Raw genomic sequence first — 17,529 nt, 5'->3', positions numbered from 1 at the left:
TCAGGCACACAAAAATATTTGAATGGTTTTAAATAATAGACAATAGACAATAGGTCCATCCAACCATCCAGCGCCGCCATTCAATGTGATCATGGCTGATCATCCACAATCAGTACCCCGTTCCTGCCTTCTCCCCATATCCCCGGACTCCGCTATCTTTAAGAGCCCTATCTAGCTCTCTCTTGAAAGCATCCAGAGAACCCGCCTCCACCGCCCCCTGTTGGTTCCAGTAACAACCTTAAATAATCACTTATTAAAATGTTTTTATTTTTACTGTAAAGAATCAAGTGAAAAGTTGAGCAAGTTTTGAACTATGAGTTTGCAATTATCAAGTGAAATAGTCCTTGGGTGGCACTTGTTAATCATTGATATCCACAGATAACACACTTAGGTGGACAGACAGGTCTGATGAAGAGTCTCAACCCAAAACATCACCTATTCCTTTTCTCCAGAGATGGTGCCTAACCCGTTGTGTTACTCCAGCATTTTATGTCTGTGATGTAAACCAGCATCTGTTCCTTCTTAAACATTCTTAGGACGTTGCCGTCAGCGAAAAATAATGGAATGTTTCCTTAAAATGGAATCACAAAATAGGCCTGCAGTGCCCACTCTTTGCCAACCCATCCAAAATATTTAGTAATTGCCCGTTTTTTAATCAACATTAACAGATTTTTTTTAATATATTTCCGCTACCCGGCTCGGGTGCTGTCTGGGTAGTAATACTGGTTTAGCTCTGTGGGATGACTTGGAATGAGCTGGTGTTCATGAGAAACATATAAGTGGAAGATATGTGTAGGAAAGAACAGCAGATGCTGGTTTACACCGAAGGTAGACACAAAATGCTGGAGTGACTCAGCGGGACAGGCAGCATCTCTGGATAGAAGAAAAGGGTGACGTTTTGTGTCGAGACCTTTCTTAAGTGGAAGCTATTTTTACTGTTGTCAAGTAGTAGGCTAACCTCACCTGGGTTGACCGTATCCTTTTGACGTTAATTTGGCATTCCTACAGTTGGAATAAAATATTTAATCAGAAGCCCATTAAGGTTTGCAGGAAACTGATTATAAATTAATGTGCAGCTTATCCAGAGTAAACAGGGAAAAACAACTTATTTGTTACTGGCACGGAATGTCTGTTAGTATTAGCTGCTTGTCCGCCAGATCTTCACACATCCAGTTTCATTGTCCTAAATGGAACCAAATTTAGCAAGAGGTGAGTCCAGCAACTGACTAATCCTTGTGACCAGTTAGCTCCATTGAGCAAAGAAGACTTTGAACAAAAAAAACACACAAACTGCTGGAGTAACTCAGCAGGTCAGGCAGCATTCCTGGAGAACATGGAATTTGAACCAAATTAGTAACTTCCAAAATCAACAAAGTTTAAGCTTTATTAAACAACATCATTGGTTTATGAAAGCCTGCAGCTGTTTAATTTCATAAATATGCAACTTATGGACAATTTCTGAATTTGTGTCAATTTTAATTCTGTTAATTTCTGAAATATATTTCATCTTCATATGTGAGGGGACCATGGTCACAGTTTCCCACACCAAGGTGCAATCAAATGCGCCCATTTGCTTTCACCACAGATGTTGGTGATGCATCACTATTCGCCTTGCGGTAACATTTATTTTTTTGAACTTTCCTAAATTGATTATCTTTCAAAAGCTTGAACTGGTGTCCAAAAATATATTAAAATAACATAGACACTAAAAGCTGGAGTAACTCAGTGGGACAGGCAGTATCCGAAACGTCACCCATTCCTCTCTCCAGAGATGCTGCCTGTCCCGCTAAGTTACTCCAACTTTTTGTGTGTATCTTCAGTTTATACCAGCATCTGCAGTTCCTTCTTACACCACATATTAAAATAGCTTGTTAAAAGTAATATTAAATAAATCTTTTGCAAGGGTAAACCAAAATATATCACTGTGTTAGGATAATGACTTTTATATCAATTGCCTGAAGTGGGATTTTAAATTGCATGATACATTTGCAATGTTGCATTAATCTCAACATGAAGCCAACCAAAATAAAACCAGGCTCATTGCCGTCTAATTTTAAATGATAATTAGCAAACAAATAAACATAGTAGGCTATTCATACTCATCATTACTGCTTACATACAGTACATGTTTCCCATGTATATGAGGATAAAAAAGCACTCAGCCGCCGAGTGTTTCTCACTTTTCATTTAATATTGATAGTCATTTTGCGTAATGTCTCTGGGATGTGGAAGGAAACCCACACAATCATAGTGAGAACATGCAAACGCCATGCTGTCAGCATGTCAAACATTTGTGCTACCAATCTAGTGACACTCCACCTTCACTGTGTATGTTAATAGCTTCATTTACTTCCAATGGTGTTTGCAAGTCTCTTTATGTCACTTCAGAGAGCAGGCCAGGCAGGGGCCATGCCACTCAGAGCTGTTGAAGGCTTATTTTCACCACAGTTGTGAGCGGGGGCATTTATTTCTGGAAAACATTACCTCACAACTAGGTTAGAGATTGTTCACGTCGAATAATCAGTTGAACGTGTAAGTGAAGTCAGTTGAGTAAATTGGCTACTTCCAAATTGTGCTGTATTCCTTGAAAAACAATATTCGATGTACAAAATTTTGCTATAATGCCATTGCCTATTTGAAGTCACCGGCGATTTCAATCATAAAACTATATCTTGGAACAAGTAGCAAACACTTCTTCGCCTATTGGAATGCACTGCACCTTGGATCGCAAGTATGTTGGACACCGCACATCTTGAGGAAATGCGATTCCTCCTAATGGATAAATCAGACCAATTCATAACGAGTTGGTCTCCATTTGTCGTCTTTTTGGAAACATATGGTGTAACACAATTGTAAAAGCTAACTGTTTCAGGACTGGACGAGGGATGGTCAAGATTATAAACAATGATCTCCTTACTTCTTTTCTTTATGTCTTATTCTCTTTTTCCTATTTTCTTTTCTTCAACTTTCTTCATTCATTCTTCTTTTTTCTTCTTCACACACTATATATCTCATGTCTTTCTATCCTTTACCATCTAATTTATTTTTCTTATTCTTATTCTTCTTTATTATAACAAAAAAAAAAAGAAGCTGTACATAAAATGTATTATGAAAATATATATTAGGCACTTTGGTGCCATATGATTGTACTTATTTCTAATAAAATAAAATATTTTAAAAAAAGAATGCACTGCACCAAAACATACAACCTTTTGGAATTACAAAACTTTGTTTAATACATCTTCTAGGAGTACATCTGATTCAGAGATCAGGGCCCAAACGTTATAATTTAATGCTTTGCCTACAATTGGTATAGAGTTGCTTATTTTTCAAGATTTACTGGTAGAAAATTACTTTTGCTGACTGGTCTGTATGGTCTCTAGAAATTAAAAATTGCTTAAAAGCCGACATGGAAATGTGATAGTCAAGAGTGTTTTATTGTCATATGTCCCAATAGAACAATGAAATTCTTACTTGCTGCAGCACAACAGAATATGTAAACATAGTACATAACATGCGAAAAAAAAAGTTCACACACACATACTCAATAAACAAACAATTATAGTGCAATAATAATAATAGTCTGTTGTAGTTCAGAGCTTATTTGTTGTTGTATTGTGTAGCCTGATGGCTGAAGGGAAGAAGCTGTTCCTGAACCTGGATGTTGCCGTTTTCAGGCTCCTGTACCTTCTTCCTGATGGCAATGGTGAAATGAGTGTGTGGCCAGGATGGTGTGGGTATCTGATGATGTTGCCTGCCTTTTTGAGGCAGCAACTTCGATAAATCACCTGCAGCAGCTACTGTGCCACTGGTGAATGAATTTTGGTGCATTAATCATACATGATTTTGAGAATTGTGCATGAGGATGTTGTCAAGCTGGAAAGGGTGCAGAGAAGCTTTACGAGGATGTTGCCAGGACACAAGGACCTGAGCTATAGGGAGAAGCTGAGCAGGTTAGGAGCACAGGAGGATGAGGGGTGATGAGAGGTGTACAAAATCATGGGAGGAATAGATCGGGTACACGCACAGTCCCTTGCCCAGAGTAGGGGAATCAAAATACTAAGATGAAAGGGGAAAGTTTTAATAGGAACCATGAAGGGTAATGTTTTTTGCACAAAGGGTGATCGGTGTATAAAAATAAGCTTCCAGAGGAGGTAATTGAGGCAAGTAATATTGCAACGTTTATAGAAACATTGTATTCAGGCACATGGATAGCGATATGGGCCAAATGCAGGTAGGTAGGACTAGTGTAGATGGGAAATGTTGGCTAGTGTGGGCAAGTTGAGCCGAAGGGCCTGTTTCCATGCTGCATGACTATGACTAACTGCACATTATCCTGTAGAACCCCATCATGGCTGGATCTCCGTTAAGATCAATCTCCATTTAAGGCTGAACATAAAGTGTTTGACTTCCGTTAGAATTGTCACTGGTAGATTGCAGAATGTTTTGGGTGTTCTGCTAAATTGGCCAATTTACTTAAAGACCTGCTTGTCATTGATCTGTGAGAGGAAGCTGGTGCACCGAGGAACTCAGTGCAGCAACTGCCAAAAGGAACTAAAGGGGTGGAAATGGGTGATTGCACACTAGGAGGAGCAAAGTTGGAGGTTATTTCCCAAGTTAAAGTCCTGTTCTCCTGAGACCAATTAAAAAATGTGTTTGCAAAATGCCGGGACATCTGATCCACCATTGAATACATTATAATTAATTTGAAGGCTGCGTTTCATGGTAAGGAACATTCGTTTAACAAAAAGGACTTTAGCCAAGCATTAACGTCTATATTCCTGGTTGAAAATATGCATAAAAGTTTCATCAATTACATGAACTTAAATATGGCAGCAGGGACATAAAACATGGTTTGCATGTACTTCTTCCAAGTTTACTTATTACGTAGAGGAAGGCCATTCAACCCATTGAGTCCAGGACATCTCACACCGCAACCCATTTCCTCAATACTTTTCCCCATAACCTACTTTCCCTTCGATTCCATCAAGTTTCCCCAGATTCTACTATTTACCTGTACAAGTAAAATGATCCCTTATTTGCATGTCTTTGATTTGTGTGAGGAAACCCTGAATGAAGCAGGGGGATATGTGCAAATGCCGATTCAGAATTCAGGATTCAGAACTGGATAGAAGACAGAGGGTTGTAGTGGAAGGCCAATATTTAGACTGGAGATCTGTGTCTAGTGGAGTTCTGCAGTATCTGTGCTAGGACCTCTGCTGTTTGTGATACATATTAATGACTTGGAGGTAAATGTACATGTGTTAGTTAGTAAGTTTGAAGATGACACCAAGACTGCTGGGGTTGGGGACGGTGAGGAAGGCTATCAAAGTATATGTGTATACAGATCAGCTCCAGAAATGGGCAGAGAAATGGCAAATGGAGTTTGATCTGAGAAAGTGTGAAGTGTTGCACTTTGGGAGGTCAAGTGTAAGGGGAAATATATTTAATTAATGGCATAATCCTCAACGGCATTGAAGTGTAGAGCAATCTTGGGGTCCAAGTCCATAACTCACTGAAAGTCACAACACAAGTAGATAGAGTGATCAAGAAGGCATATGGTATTCTTACATTCAGAGCTTGGCATTAAGTATAAAAGTCAGCAAGTCACGTTGAAGTTTTATAGGAATTTGGTTAGGCCGCATTTGGAGCCTTGCATGTAGTTTCGGTCACCCCATTACAGGAAGGTGTAAGCTATAGGGAAAGGTTGGACATATTTGGATTGTTTTCTCTGGAATGCCGGTGGTTGTGGCCAGAGCCTTTTCCCAGGGTGGCAAATCAATTACTAGAGGCCATAGGTTTAAGCCGAGGGGGGTTAAAGTTTAATGAAAATGTGTTGAGTAAGCTCTTTAGAGAGGGTGGTATGTGTCTGGAATGTGGGGTGGTAGATGAGGTAGATATGTTAGTAGCCGTTTAGAAATAGGCAAGTAAGAATAAGAATTGAGAATCATGTTCATCTCAGACACAGTGGGCTAAAGTTGTATTGTTCTTGTGTTGTACTGTTCTATGTTCAACATAGACAGCGCCCGAGGTCAGGCTTGAGTCCAGGTAGCTGAAACTATGAAGTAGTGGCTCTGCGTTGCTGTTACTGGCAGCAGCTGTTTGTTAGTTTGATGTGTGCAAGGTATCAAAAGATCGGAGTCACATTGTGAACATCGTGAACAAGCGCCAGGATTGAGAACAAATAAATTTGTCCATTCCTCTAAGTTCTCAAACTAAAAAAACCCAAATCTCTGTGTGGTCTTCCCGAGAGCCCAGGGCAGTTTGTTTCACTTCATAGCCTACAGGTTGCCTCCCAGTATTGCCATTATAACCTTTTGCATGCCAATCTCACAGGTCCCGCATTAATACTTGAAATCATCCCACCATTCTATGCCTCTCATTGATCATTCATCGTCCTCAGTTTGCTCACGTTCTATTTAAAGCAATAGATGAAATTGTTTTCCAACTTATCGGCGGTAAAGTGCAGAGAAGGTTCACCAGACTGATTCCTGGGATGTCAGGACTGTCTTATGAAGAAAGACTGGATAGACTTGGTTTATACTCTCTAGAATTTAGGAGATTGAGAGGGGATCTTATAGAAACTTACAAAATTCTTAAGGGGTTGGACAGGCTAGATGCAGGAAGATTGCTCCCGATGTTGGGGAAGTCCAGGACAAGGGGTCACAGCTTAAGGATAAGGGGGAAATCCTTTAAAACCAAGATGAGAAGAACTTTTTTCACACAGAGAGTGGTGAATCTCTGGAACTCTCTGCCGCAGAGTGTAGTCGAGGCCAGTTCATTGGCTATATTTAAGAGGGAGTTAGATGTGGCCCTTGTGGCTAAGGGGATCAGAGGGTATGGAGAGAAGGCAAGTATGGGATACTGAGTTGGATGATCAGCCATGATCATATTGAATGGCGGTGCAGGCTCGAAGGGCCGAATGGCCTACTCCTGCACCTAATTTCTATGTTTCTATGTCTATGTAAAACCAAATCATTTATTATTCTAGTTGGTCTGTGCCTGTGCAGTGGTTAATGAAATGCTTCTCCAGGAGAGAAGACTTTGATAACAATGGTTGTAGCGAAGGAATCAATAAATAGGGCAAAGTTCATGTTTCTGCCTGATTTGTCCCCTGACCTTGAATGGACATAAGAACAATTGCATTTGGATTCTTGCACAAGGGTATAACTAATTCTGCAAGGATTGATTAATTTGCAAATTGTGATGGTGGCTGTGTTAGCATTACAATCAAATTCCACTTTGAAGAGACAGCCATGACATAAAAGTCACTTTTCTTTGCAGATCATTGATGTTTTCAACACTTTGTAGATTATGCACTCCACGATTTCTTTCATGAATAACCAGTGAATATGAGTAAATAATAAGTTTTCATGTAAACAACTTACAAACATTATCTAAATGACTTGAGCAATATAATTGTAGTGTTTTCACGCATCAGTTGGTCTTTTAAGAGAATTGTTGGAAGACTTTATTTTGTTTTCTGTTTCCTGGAGTGGATTTAAATTACAAATGCAGTGCTTGTGGGAGAATGGATGTCAGAGATTCTGCAGTTGCAATCTAAAGGTGGATCAATCCAGAAGTAGGATCAGACCCAACAGCAAATACACTTTTAAGATAAGATTGTATCTCATTGTTTTGCTTCCGAATTATACCGAGACTTGTGTTACTTATTGAATTTCACATGGATATGACGAGTCACGTTCCGAGCAGGGGGAGCTATCCCATGAGATGTCCAGATCTACACTGGGTTTGCTGAATAAAGTGGGCTGCTCAGCTAAATGGTGTTCTCATTTGGGACTGCAATGAGAAATTCCTTAATTTAAGGCGATTCCCTTCCCTGGAGAACTGTGGTGGCTCAATCCATTCAAAGGAGAGATTAATACCACGACATTTGAGGGAATGAGCATGGTGTGAGGTATGAGTATGGTGCAGAAAAATAAAGCTGAGGTAGTACATCAGCCGTGATTTTGCGTGAATGTTAGAACAGGTCCAAAGAGCTGATATCAGGCCTACACTTGCTCAGAATTCTTACATTTTTAATAATGATCCAGTAGAAGTACGAGATGTCAAATGTATTGGCCTGAGTCCTCCAGCTCATCGCGGACTTCCACAAATAGTTGCAGATGTGATCATCCGAGATGGGTTATCCCGCAGGATAGCAGGTGTGCTTTGCAAACTGCTGGTTAAAGATGACCTTGATCCAGCCTGTTGCATCAAAGGTGACATTTTGCACTGAGCCACAATTTATCACTTGAGCTCAATGTAGTTTGGGTGGCTGAAATTGATTTGGAAAGGCTCTGATTACATTGTATACCATTATTATTATACACCAGACACCATTATTAGCTAGGTTGAAAGTTTAAGACTGGATATACAGTATTATACCTGATATACCTGCATACATCCCTGATACTCAGCTTTCCATTTTACTTGTGGGAAGAAAGCTTGTATTTCATTGAACAGAACAGTAGAGCACAAAAACAGGCCCTTCAACCCTCAATATCTGCTGAATATGATGCCAAGACCATCACATATCTATCTGCACATAATCCATATCCCTCCATTCCCTGCATATTCATATGCCCGTCCAAAGGTCTTCTAAATGCCACTAACATATCTGCTTCAACCACCACCACAGGCAGTGTGTACAATGCACTCGCCACCCTCTGTGTAAAAATAAACTATCCCCACACATTTATTTGAATCATTGCCCCTCTCGCCTTAAACCTATGCCATCTAGTATTTGATATTTGCATCCTGGGAAAAAGATTCTGACTGTCTCCCCAGTCTATGCCTCTCATAATTTTATATACTTATATACTATGCCACTCATAATTGTATGTACTTATATACTTGCCTGCACATATCAAAGCAAAGTGGTTGGAAAACTTTTCTAAAATTTTTGAAAATATAAAAGTGAATTGATCTCTGTTCTAGTCTGTTGTGTAGTGGAACCAAATAATAAATCACAGGAGTCTGTGCTCATCCTCAACAGTGAAATATTTAGTTGCCTTCTGCAAGGGAGAGGGAGGACCATTGACCTGAGGGGTAGACCACTAACTACTTATTCCATTGTACAACAACTCTTTTATGGCCAGATAGGGTGCAGCATCTCCACTAATGTACAGACATTCAGTTATCACTTCTTGGACAACTCAAAATGAGAAGGCACAGGAGTGAACACTTCTCACATCACCATCCCTGCACGAAGACCGGAATCCAGTGATCACGTCTTAAACGTCAGTTTTCCCAATAAAGCCCGTGGTTACCATGGTGATATTACCTGGAGTAAGCCCAATACTTCCATTCATCACTTTCCTCCAGGGGTTATCTGGTATCTCTAACCTCATGTCCTATTTGTGACTATTCCCATTGCCTGCATTTACTGTGGACAACAAGAAGCCTTGATCCCGACCTGAAATGTCACCTGTCCATTTTCTCTGTCAACATAGAGACAACCCTTCTATCTCTAAATACATTGACACAAGGACCCCTGTGGTCTTGTAAGTTCCTATGAGATGAGGATTATCTGCAAGAAATCCCCTGCTACAGAGCCTGCTAAGTTGCACAAACCACATCCGATATATAATGGGGGGAAAATGCACTTTCCCTTGTTGCAAGCACACTTCCTTGTGCTGCTAAAGAAGCTACCTGATACGCTTGCCTCCTCTTTATTTTGCTGGCAACATCACATTGACCCATGACAAGAAATCTTGGCATTATCCCTTTTTGCACCCATTTCAAGACATAACCTCAGTGAAATTCTGCAGTGGAACATTGATCAAGTCTAGTCTGTTCTGGGCGCTGACTTGAAATGAGATATTCAACCAAGGCTTCATCTCAGTTCACCTTAGTATGTATTGAGAACGTGAAGTGGTATTTTTCCAGCATAGCTTCCAAAAAATACGTTTTGTTAAATTGTTGAGTATTGCTGCATAAATTATGAACTGCACATTTTTAATAAAATTATTCCCCTTTAACTTTCCCTTTCAATGATGCTTCTACCTCCAGATATCCTTTCAACCGCAATGCAATTATCTGAAAATGGAGGCTTTGTATTAAGTCAATTGGGAATATTGTGAACAGTCAAGAATACTTTGAATAGTAGATCAATCGTTATATGAAATGTATTCATTTGGTTGAGCCCGAGGACTTATCAGTTTTTCTCTTGCTATTTAATAATGCATTGCAAAATTCTGCACCTGTTCTGATGGAGTCAATAGTTTTACTATGTAAATTATACCTCCAACTCCATCCTGTTTTAAATTTTAAGCTGAAATAGCTACCGTAAGAGAGACAGAGAAATTGATTTTTCTCTTTCTTGGAGAACCAGCACTCTTCTTTTGTCCAAATAGCCAAAATAAACTATTGGAAAGAGGTAGCAGGAAACACATTGAGGCAGTGAATGTGAATTACTGAGCCCCAGTCAGTGAAAAACCTTGAAGAGAATGTATACTGCAAAAGGTGAAGCCATCAGCGAAAACTGAAGATCGCAAATCAATGATCAAGCAACGGCTATTATGTACTACGTTCATAGAAATATTTGGTGAGGCAGAGACTATCTCTGTATTAGTCTCAGAATACTATCTCTGAGACTATTTGAGTATTGTGCCATTTATTCACAAATACATTACCCACACATGCTGCAATTTGCTGCAACATTGTATCATATACGCCAATGTCCTCCATGAAACATTTGGATGATATTAACCCAATTGGTCCCATTATATTCTATCTGACCTATTAGGGCACACTTTAACTATCTCTGCAGACCTATGTTATCATATACGCCAATGTCCTCTCTGAGACATTCTTTGAGATTGTGATTAACCCAAATGGTCCCCACAAGTATATTCCATCAATTTGCTACATTTGCAGATTGTATCATCACACTCTGAGTCTAGTTCAATGCATCCAAATTTGTCTGCAATGTTGTATCAAGACATGATGGATCTAACATTTGGATGATATTAACCCAATTGGTCCCATTATATTCTATCTAGTCATAGTCAGAGACAGAGCACCACTTCAATGCAACCTCTATCTGTTCCTGCATTGTTATCAATTGTGTTCTGTAAGGATTCGTCTCTAGCTTCCCACGAATTTCTCATCTACGTTCTGATCTGATATTTGTAAAGATGTGCAAACTTCACAAGTATAGGAAGGACACCCATTTCTACATTTACCCCAACTCCGTCAGTCTCTCAGCACTCTTCAATTTGTCACATTGCTTGCCTGACATCGTGCTGAGTGATCTACATTTCTTCCAAGTTGGTCCTCAGATGTTGAACCCACATACATCAAACTCTGTCCTGTAGCCTCCAACTCCAACCAGCTCCATGTCAATTTTTTTTTCTTCTAAACATTAAGGTTGTTCTCCCTGGCAATTATCAGAGACTGAACCAGACTACATGCAAATTTGAATCTGCATTTGGCATCTCTATAACTGCATAATGTGCTAACGAACCATAGAGCTAGAGTATGAGAACACTGAGTTCCTCCAACACTAAGTGTTTGCTTTCTCTATTGGTCATTTTTCCATTTCTCCAGCTATGGACTCTTATCCATTCTACTTTTAATCATTCCAATAGGTGTGGCTGCCACCAATATACTCTTTACCATATTGCCAGGAAAACAATGCTGTGGATTTGAAAGGAGGCTTTTTACACAGAGTAAAAATGTCTCTACCTGGAATAGACACAAAGTGCTGGAGTAACTCAGCGGGACGGGCAGCGTCTCTGGAGAAAACAAATAGGTGACATTTTGGGTCGGGTTCATCGGTCTGGACCTAGGCTTCTAAACGGCCAGCTTAAAGTTCAACTCCTGACACTCTCACTGAATGAGATAGTCATTCACAGCTAATATGGTTTTCTGGTGCAGATATCTCCCAAGTTACATCAGTGCACATGTGACACCCAATATTAACTGAACACAATGATTTTTAACCTGGACCTATGTTACAGGTAACTGGATTTAAATAAACATGTTTCCTCTGAAATTGTGCTATCCATTCAACTCATCGACGGTGCAGCTTTATTGCAGAAACAAATAACTGCAGATGCTGTGGTATACCAAAGATAGGCACAAAGTGCTGGAGTAACTAAGCGGGTTAGACAGCATCTCTGGAGAAAAAGGATGGTTGACATTTCGGGTTGGGATCCTACTTCAGACTGGACCTGCTGAGTTACTCCAACACTTTGTACAAATTTACTGCCTACTTTACTTTACATGTCGTTTATGCTCAGCACCTAGCCTTCTGGAATCTTCAATGATTTTTCTGTGCCCCAGACTGAATTCTGAAGGGGGTTTATCTACACTGAACACTTCCTTTGTAATATGACCTGCTGACATCACAGGGAGTCAGAGGAACTTTCGCACAAGGAACTCTATATGATCGCCACATTGAACTCAACTGATTTCTGAACCCACCAAATTTACAAAGGAAAAAAAAATCCTGAATATTAAATACTTATATGCATAAATAAATAAGGTTTTTAAACATTTATGTACCCCAGACGTACTCAGCAGCTCAAGCAACATCTGTGAAGGTAAAGAAACGACCAACATTAAGGGCCCTGAAGCAGGGTCTCGACCGGAAACATCGACCATCTCTTTACGTCCACAGATGTTGCTTGATCCAACGTATTCTTCCAGCAGTTTGTATTTTGCTCCAGATTACAGCACTTGGAGTCACTGGTGTCTCCACAGCTTTATCAATAATCTATAATGCTCTCGTTAAATATTAAAAGGCTCACATATGAGTACACTTATTATTCTGTAACGCGTGTTGCAACTGCCTCAGTTTGTTGGAACAATGAAAGTAAATAAAGAGATAAAGAAAACACAAATTGAATGCAAGGATTATTGCTTCAGACTATCTATGAATAGTGAGACAGATCTATTAATCAACTAAAGATTTGGTATTCAACAAAAGGTTCAGTATTCCCAGAAAATTATTTTGCTTTATTTTCTGATTACATTTATTTCCACTGATCGTGGCTCAGGTTCTGCACCTGCAGTGAAGGGCCGGTGATCACCATCACATCTCGCTGACAGCAACTTCATGTTGGGCTTCAGGGTGTGTTTCCACAGAAGCTGCCTGGGCTGCTGAATGCTTCCAGCATTGTCTGTTTCTACTTCAGATCTCCAGCATGTGCATTTTTCTAATTTTCGTTCATGTTCATGTAAGCTGCTCGAAAGGGCACAAAGACTAAAATAAATATTGATTAAGATGCAGTAAGGAATACTGACCCGGATTTTGCTTTCAGTGAATTAAGAACAACTGCCACCATTCATCATGGTTATAGCAGTCATGGATGGTGTCTGGTATTTAAGGGGCTGCTACTCGAATTTGGTGATTCTATTTAGTACAGTACTGTCTGCCAGGACAAGCAATAATACATTGCTTCAGACAGATGGCAGAATCCATGTTGTTTTACCTTGAGTATGGATTAGAATATTGGATTCATCGTAAGGTCAATGCACAACAAACAAAGAAAACAAGATTAAAATGGAGCGACAGATTTGAAAAATACAGCTTTGTACTTATGAACTATGAAAGGCTAATTTCACTTTAAAAAAATCATGTACTGAATGCATCATGTGTTTCTCATACGTTTAGTGGATAACTAATAGAAGCATTCAGAATTTTATACCCTTTATTTTATTGTTGAATCCATCATTGAGACCCCAGTATAGGCACTGGAAACCTCTCAATTTTGTGAATCGTAAAGACTTCATCATTCTTACTACAACATCCAGGCCTATGTACGTTTAGTGGTGGAGTTAATACCCTGAGGGTTATACGCACAGGAGGAGGAAGCATTCAATTTCAGAAGTTTATGTGAATCTAATTTCATCCCATGGAATTGAGTGCAACAAATCACTGGCACAGGAAAAGAAATATAAGAATCCATTGGCAACAGAGCAAGGAAAGAAATCACTCTTTCATTTCAGATGGCAGTATGGATGTTTGTTTCTCCAAAATATAGGAAGAAAAATTTGAAAAATTTCCAGATATTCTGCTCTTTGTGTCTTTTACTTTGCTCTCCAGATATTTTACTTGAGTTTGGCTTGTTTGTATTACGTATAGAATTAAGAGATCTGCTTGCATAGTATGTACTTTCATAGCTTTCAACTGTACCTAGGTACACGTGACAATAATAAAATCTAAACCTAACCCTTCACTCTTAAGAAGGGTCCTGTCCCAAAACATCGCCTGTCCATCTTCTCCAGGGATGCTACATGACCCGCTGAGTAACTCCAGCAAAAACAGGAAAGCAGTCTATTATCTAAATGGTGGCCGACTAGGAAAAGGGGAGATGCAGCGAGACCTGGGTGTCATGGTACACCAGTCATTGAAAGTAGGCATGCAGGTGCAGCAGGCAGTGAAGAAAGCGAATGGTATGTTAGCTTCCATAGCAAAAGGATTTGAGTATAGGAGCAGGGAGGTTCTACTGCAGTTGTACAGGGTCTTGGTGAGACCACACCTGGAGTATTGCTTACAGTTTTGGTCTCCAAATCTGAGGAAGGACATTATTGCCATAGAGGGAGTGCAGAGACGGTTCACCAGACTGATTCCTGGGATGTCAGGACTGTCTTATGAAGAAAGACTGAATAGACTTGGTTTATACTCTCTAGAATTTAGGAGATTGAGAGGGGATCTTATAGAAACTTACAAAATTCTTAAGGGGTTGGACAGGCTAGATGCAGGAAGATTGCTTCCGATGTTGGGGAAGTCCAGGACAAGGGGTCACAACTTAAGGATAAGGGGGAAATCCTTTAAAACCTAGATGAGAAGAACTTTTCTCACACAGAGAGTGGTGACTCTCTGGAACTCTCTGCCACAGAGGGTGGTCGAGGCCAATTCATTGGCTATATTTAAGAGGGAGTTAGATGTGGCCCTTGTGGCTAAGGGGATCAGAGGGTATGGAGAGAAGGCAGGTACGGGATACTGAGTTGGATGATCAGCCATGATCATATTGAATGGCGGTGCAGGCTCGAAGGGCCGAATGGCCTACTCCTGCACCTAATTTCTATGTTTCTATGTTTCTATGTTTCTATGATATTTATCGGATTATCGCCACAACTGAAATCAGCCAGCTTATAATTGGGGAAAAAATTGGAGTTTAAATCACTAAATCTAAATTCTGAATAAATCAGAGGATGCTGAAAATACTCAGCAGGTCAGGCAGCATTTGTGAAGAGAAAAACAGTCACCATGATAGCTTCTGCAAAGATGCAACCAGGTTTGCTGAGTGTTTTCAAAATGCTCTATTTAATTTCAGAATCATAGCACGATGCAGAATTTATCTGTTAATTTTAAGGGTTATGGTTTGAAGTTTCCTCTCACGTCAATTTTGCTGATCTTCCGCTGTCATTTAAAAAGCATACGCTGGAAGCTAGACAAACGAACAAAACTGGCTGTGCTTTAATATGATATAATTACCATTATACTAATCTGCATCAATTGTGAGCATTTTTTGGGGGACAAAGCGTACAAATCTGAAATTATTTTGCTTTAAATCAATGAAATTAAATAAATCAATGCAACCATGAAATACTTTAATTTGTTAAGGTTGTTTAGTTATTTAAAAGTGGGTATTCTCAAGAGGAAGAGTAAAATTAGAATTGTTTCTTTGTGTAAGAAGTAATTTCAGCTTGTTAAGAGAATAATGCCAATTACTATTCTTAAATACATGAAAATGAATTTGATTGAAAATTTGCAATCACGTTAATCATGTGACATGTATGATAGTCATTCCTTTCTTGTGATCGGAATTGTTGTTATTTATTAATATATTAACATGAACAGCCAGAAAAAAAATAACGTATATAATGCACAAAAAAAAAAATTGTCAATGTGAAGAACAAATGTGTCCAAACAATGTAGTGTGGTGAAATGTATTATAGGCACATAAATCTTGTTTGCATAATATGTTTGGAACTCATCATTTGCTATGTCGTATTTGTTTGACACTGAGAATTTACAGGTAAATAGTTTTTTTTTTTATCTTTAACAGATTGTGTATTGGAAAATAAAAAGTTTGTTGGAGAGGAGAAAAAGACATGCTGAAAAACACGTCCTCACTTTCAGTGGACAACGCAGCCAAGGGATGGTCCCTGGCTTGGACCCTTACAGTGAATACGGCCTGATCGTAATGGTCTTTAACAGAAAGGGTGACGGGCCACAAAGTGAATTAATCACTTTCAAAACTCCAGAAGGAGGTAAACAAATATATTCCACCATTAGCAATTGCAGTTAACTGAACATAAAGATGTAGCAAATTCTTATGAATCAATGCATTTCAAAGAATTACATGTGTATGCACTTGAATCTCTACCATCATAGTTAAATAGAAGTTAACTACATAACCAAATTCATCTCCCTTACATATATTTTTTTCTTGCTGAACAATTTACTGCAAATTGCTTGTTTCACATGCAAAGGCAAAAATTATCAGATAAAATTTAGGACATTTGTGAATAAATGATGTCCCTCAAGGGTGCTTGTTAAACATTCTACTTTCATTTGTAATGTAAAGTAGGAGATTAAATAAAGGTTTTGGAATCTACTCCAGAAGTTAGTTAAAAAAAAAGAGAATGATAGTGCCCTCACTAATACTGCATACTGAAACTAAGGATTTATTCCAATTGATTTCTGTACATGAGTAGACTTACTAAGTATATTCATCGCGCAAGCAAATAAAGCTGGCAGTGTTAAAGAGTTCAGTTCCCCTTAATTTTAAATTGTTATCAAACTGGAATTCATGGAGTTATAGGAATGGCAGCATGGAAACTAGTCCATGTTGACCATCAAACACCCATTTTTGCATTGACAGTGGCCTATTTTATTCGCCCCAGATTTCTATCATCTCCCAGTCAGATTCTGCCACTCATCGAAACATTTCGAGGAAATCTGCAGAGGCCAGTTTACCTGCCAACCAGCACGTTTCTGAGATGTGGGAGGGAATCCATATGGTCATATGGAGAATGTTCAAACTCCACATAGACAACGCTGGCGATTTGGTTCGGTTTGGTGTGGTTTATTGTTATTGTCACCTGTACTAAGATACAGTGAAAAGCTTTTATTGCGTGCTATCCAGTCAAATCATGCTCTCCATGAATATGATCAAACTAAACACAAGGGCAACAGGTAGTGCAGGTCAGGACTAAACCCTGGCAGCTGAAGGTTAATGCAGCAGCTCTATTAGCTGCACCATTATTCTGTCATTTCTTTTCAAGATGGATTCAACCTGCTGCCCGACATGCCATCCGTAGTCTCTCTTCACCCACAATTACCTAAGACGGATGTGGAATGACTTACCCCAACTTTCTGGCTGAAGCATCTGGTGCAGTAGGTAATTGGTCTCAGGCAGTGCAAAGTAGAGGCCTGGTCCTTGGAAATCCCCAGTTAACCTTTGATGTGAGGCAACCTGGACTCCCCACCTGTCAATATTGTCACAGCTTTATAATCATTTCAAATGATCCTGATGTTGAGAAAGATTTAATGACTATTGAGATTGC

The 17,529-nt window shown here is 39.3% G+C and overlaps 1 protein-coding gene across 8 annotated transcripts in view; it reads left to right on the top strand.

The window, feature by feature from the left end:
• chl1b (cell adhesion molecule L1-like b) overlaps positions 1-17,529 on the top strand; it is a 610,347-nt gene that overhangs the window by 480,563 nt on the left and 112,255 nt on the right. For all 8 annotated transcript variants that reach the window (XM_055647708.1, XM_055647706.1, XM_055647709.1 and 5 more), the window contains one exon: positions 16,026-16,230. In XM_055647708.1, the coding sequence (XP_055503683.1) occupies positions 16,026-16,230 (205 nt within the window). The remainder of the gene's footprint in view (positions 1-16,025; positions 16,231-17,529) is intronic.

The sequence above is a fragment of the Leucoraja erinacea genome, chromosome 16 (assembly GCF_028641065.1).
Source record: "Leucoraja erinacea ecotype New England chromosome 16, Leri_hhj_1, whole genome shotgun sequence".
Classification (NCBI taxonomy): Eukaryota; Metazoa; Chordata; class Chondrichthyes; order Rajiformes; family Rajidae; genus Leucoraja; species Leucoraja erinaceus.
The sequence above is the reverse complement of the archived record's forward strand: the minus strand, read 5'-3'. Positions and strand labels throughout refer to the sequence as shown.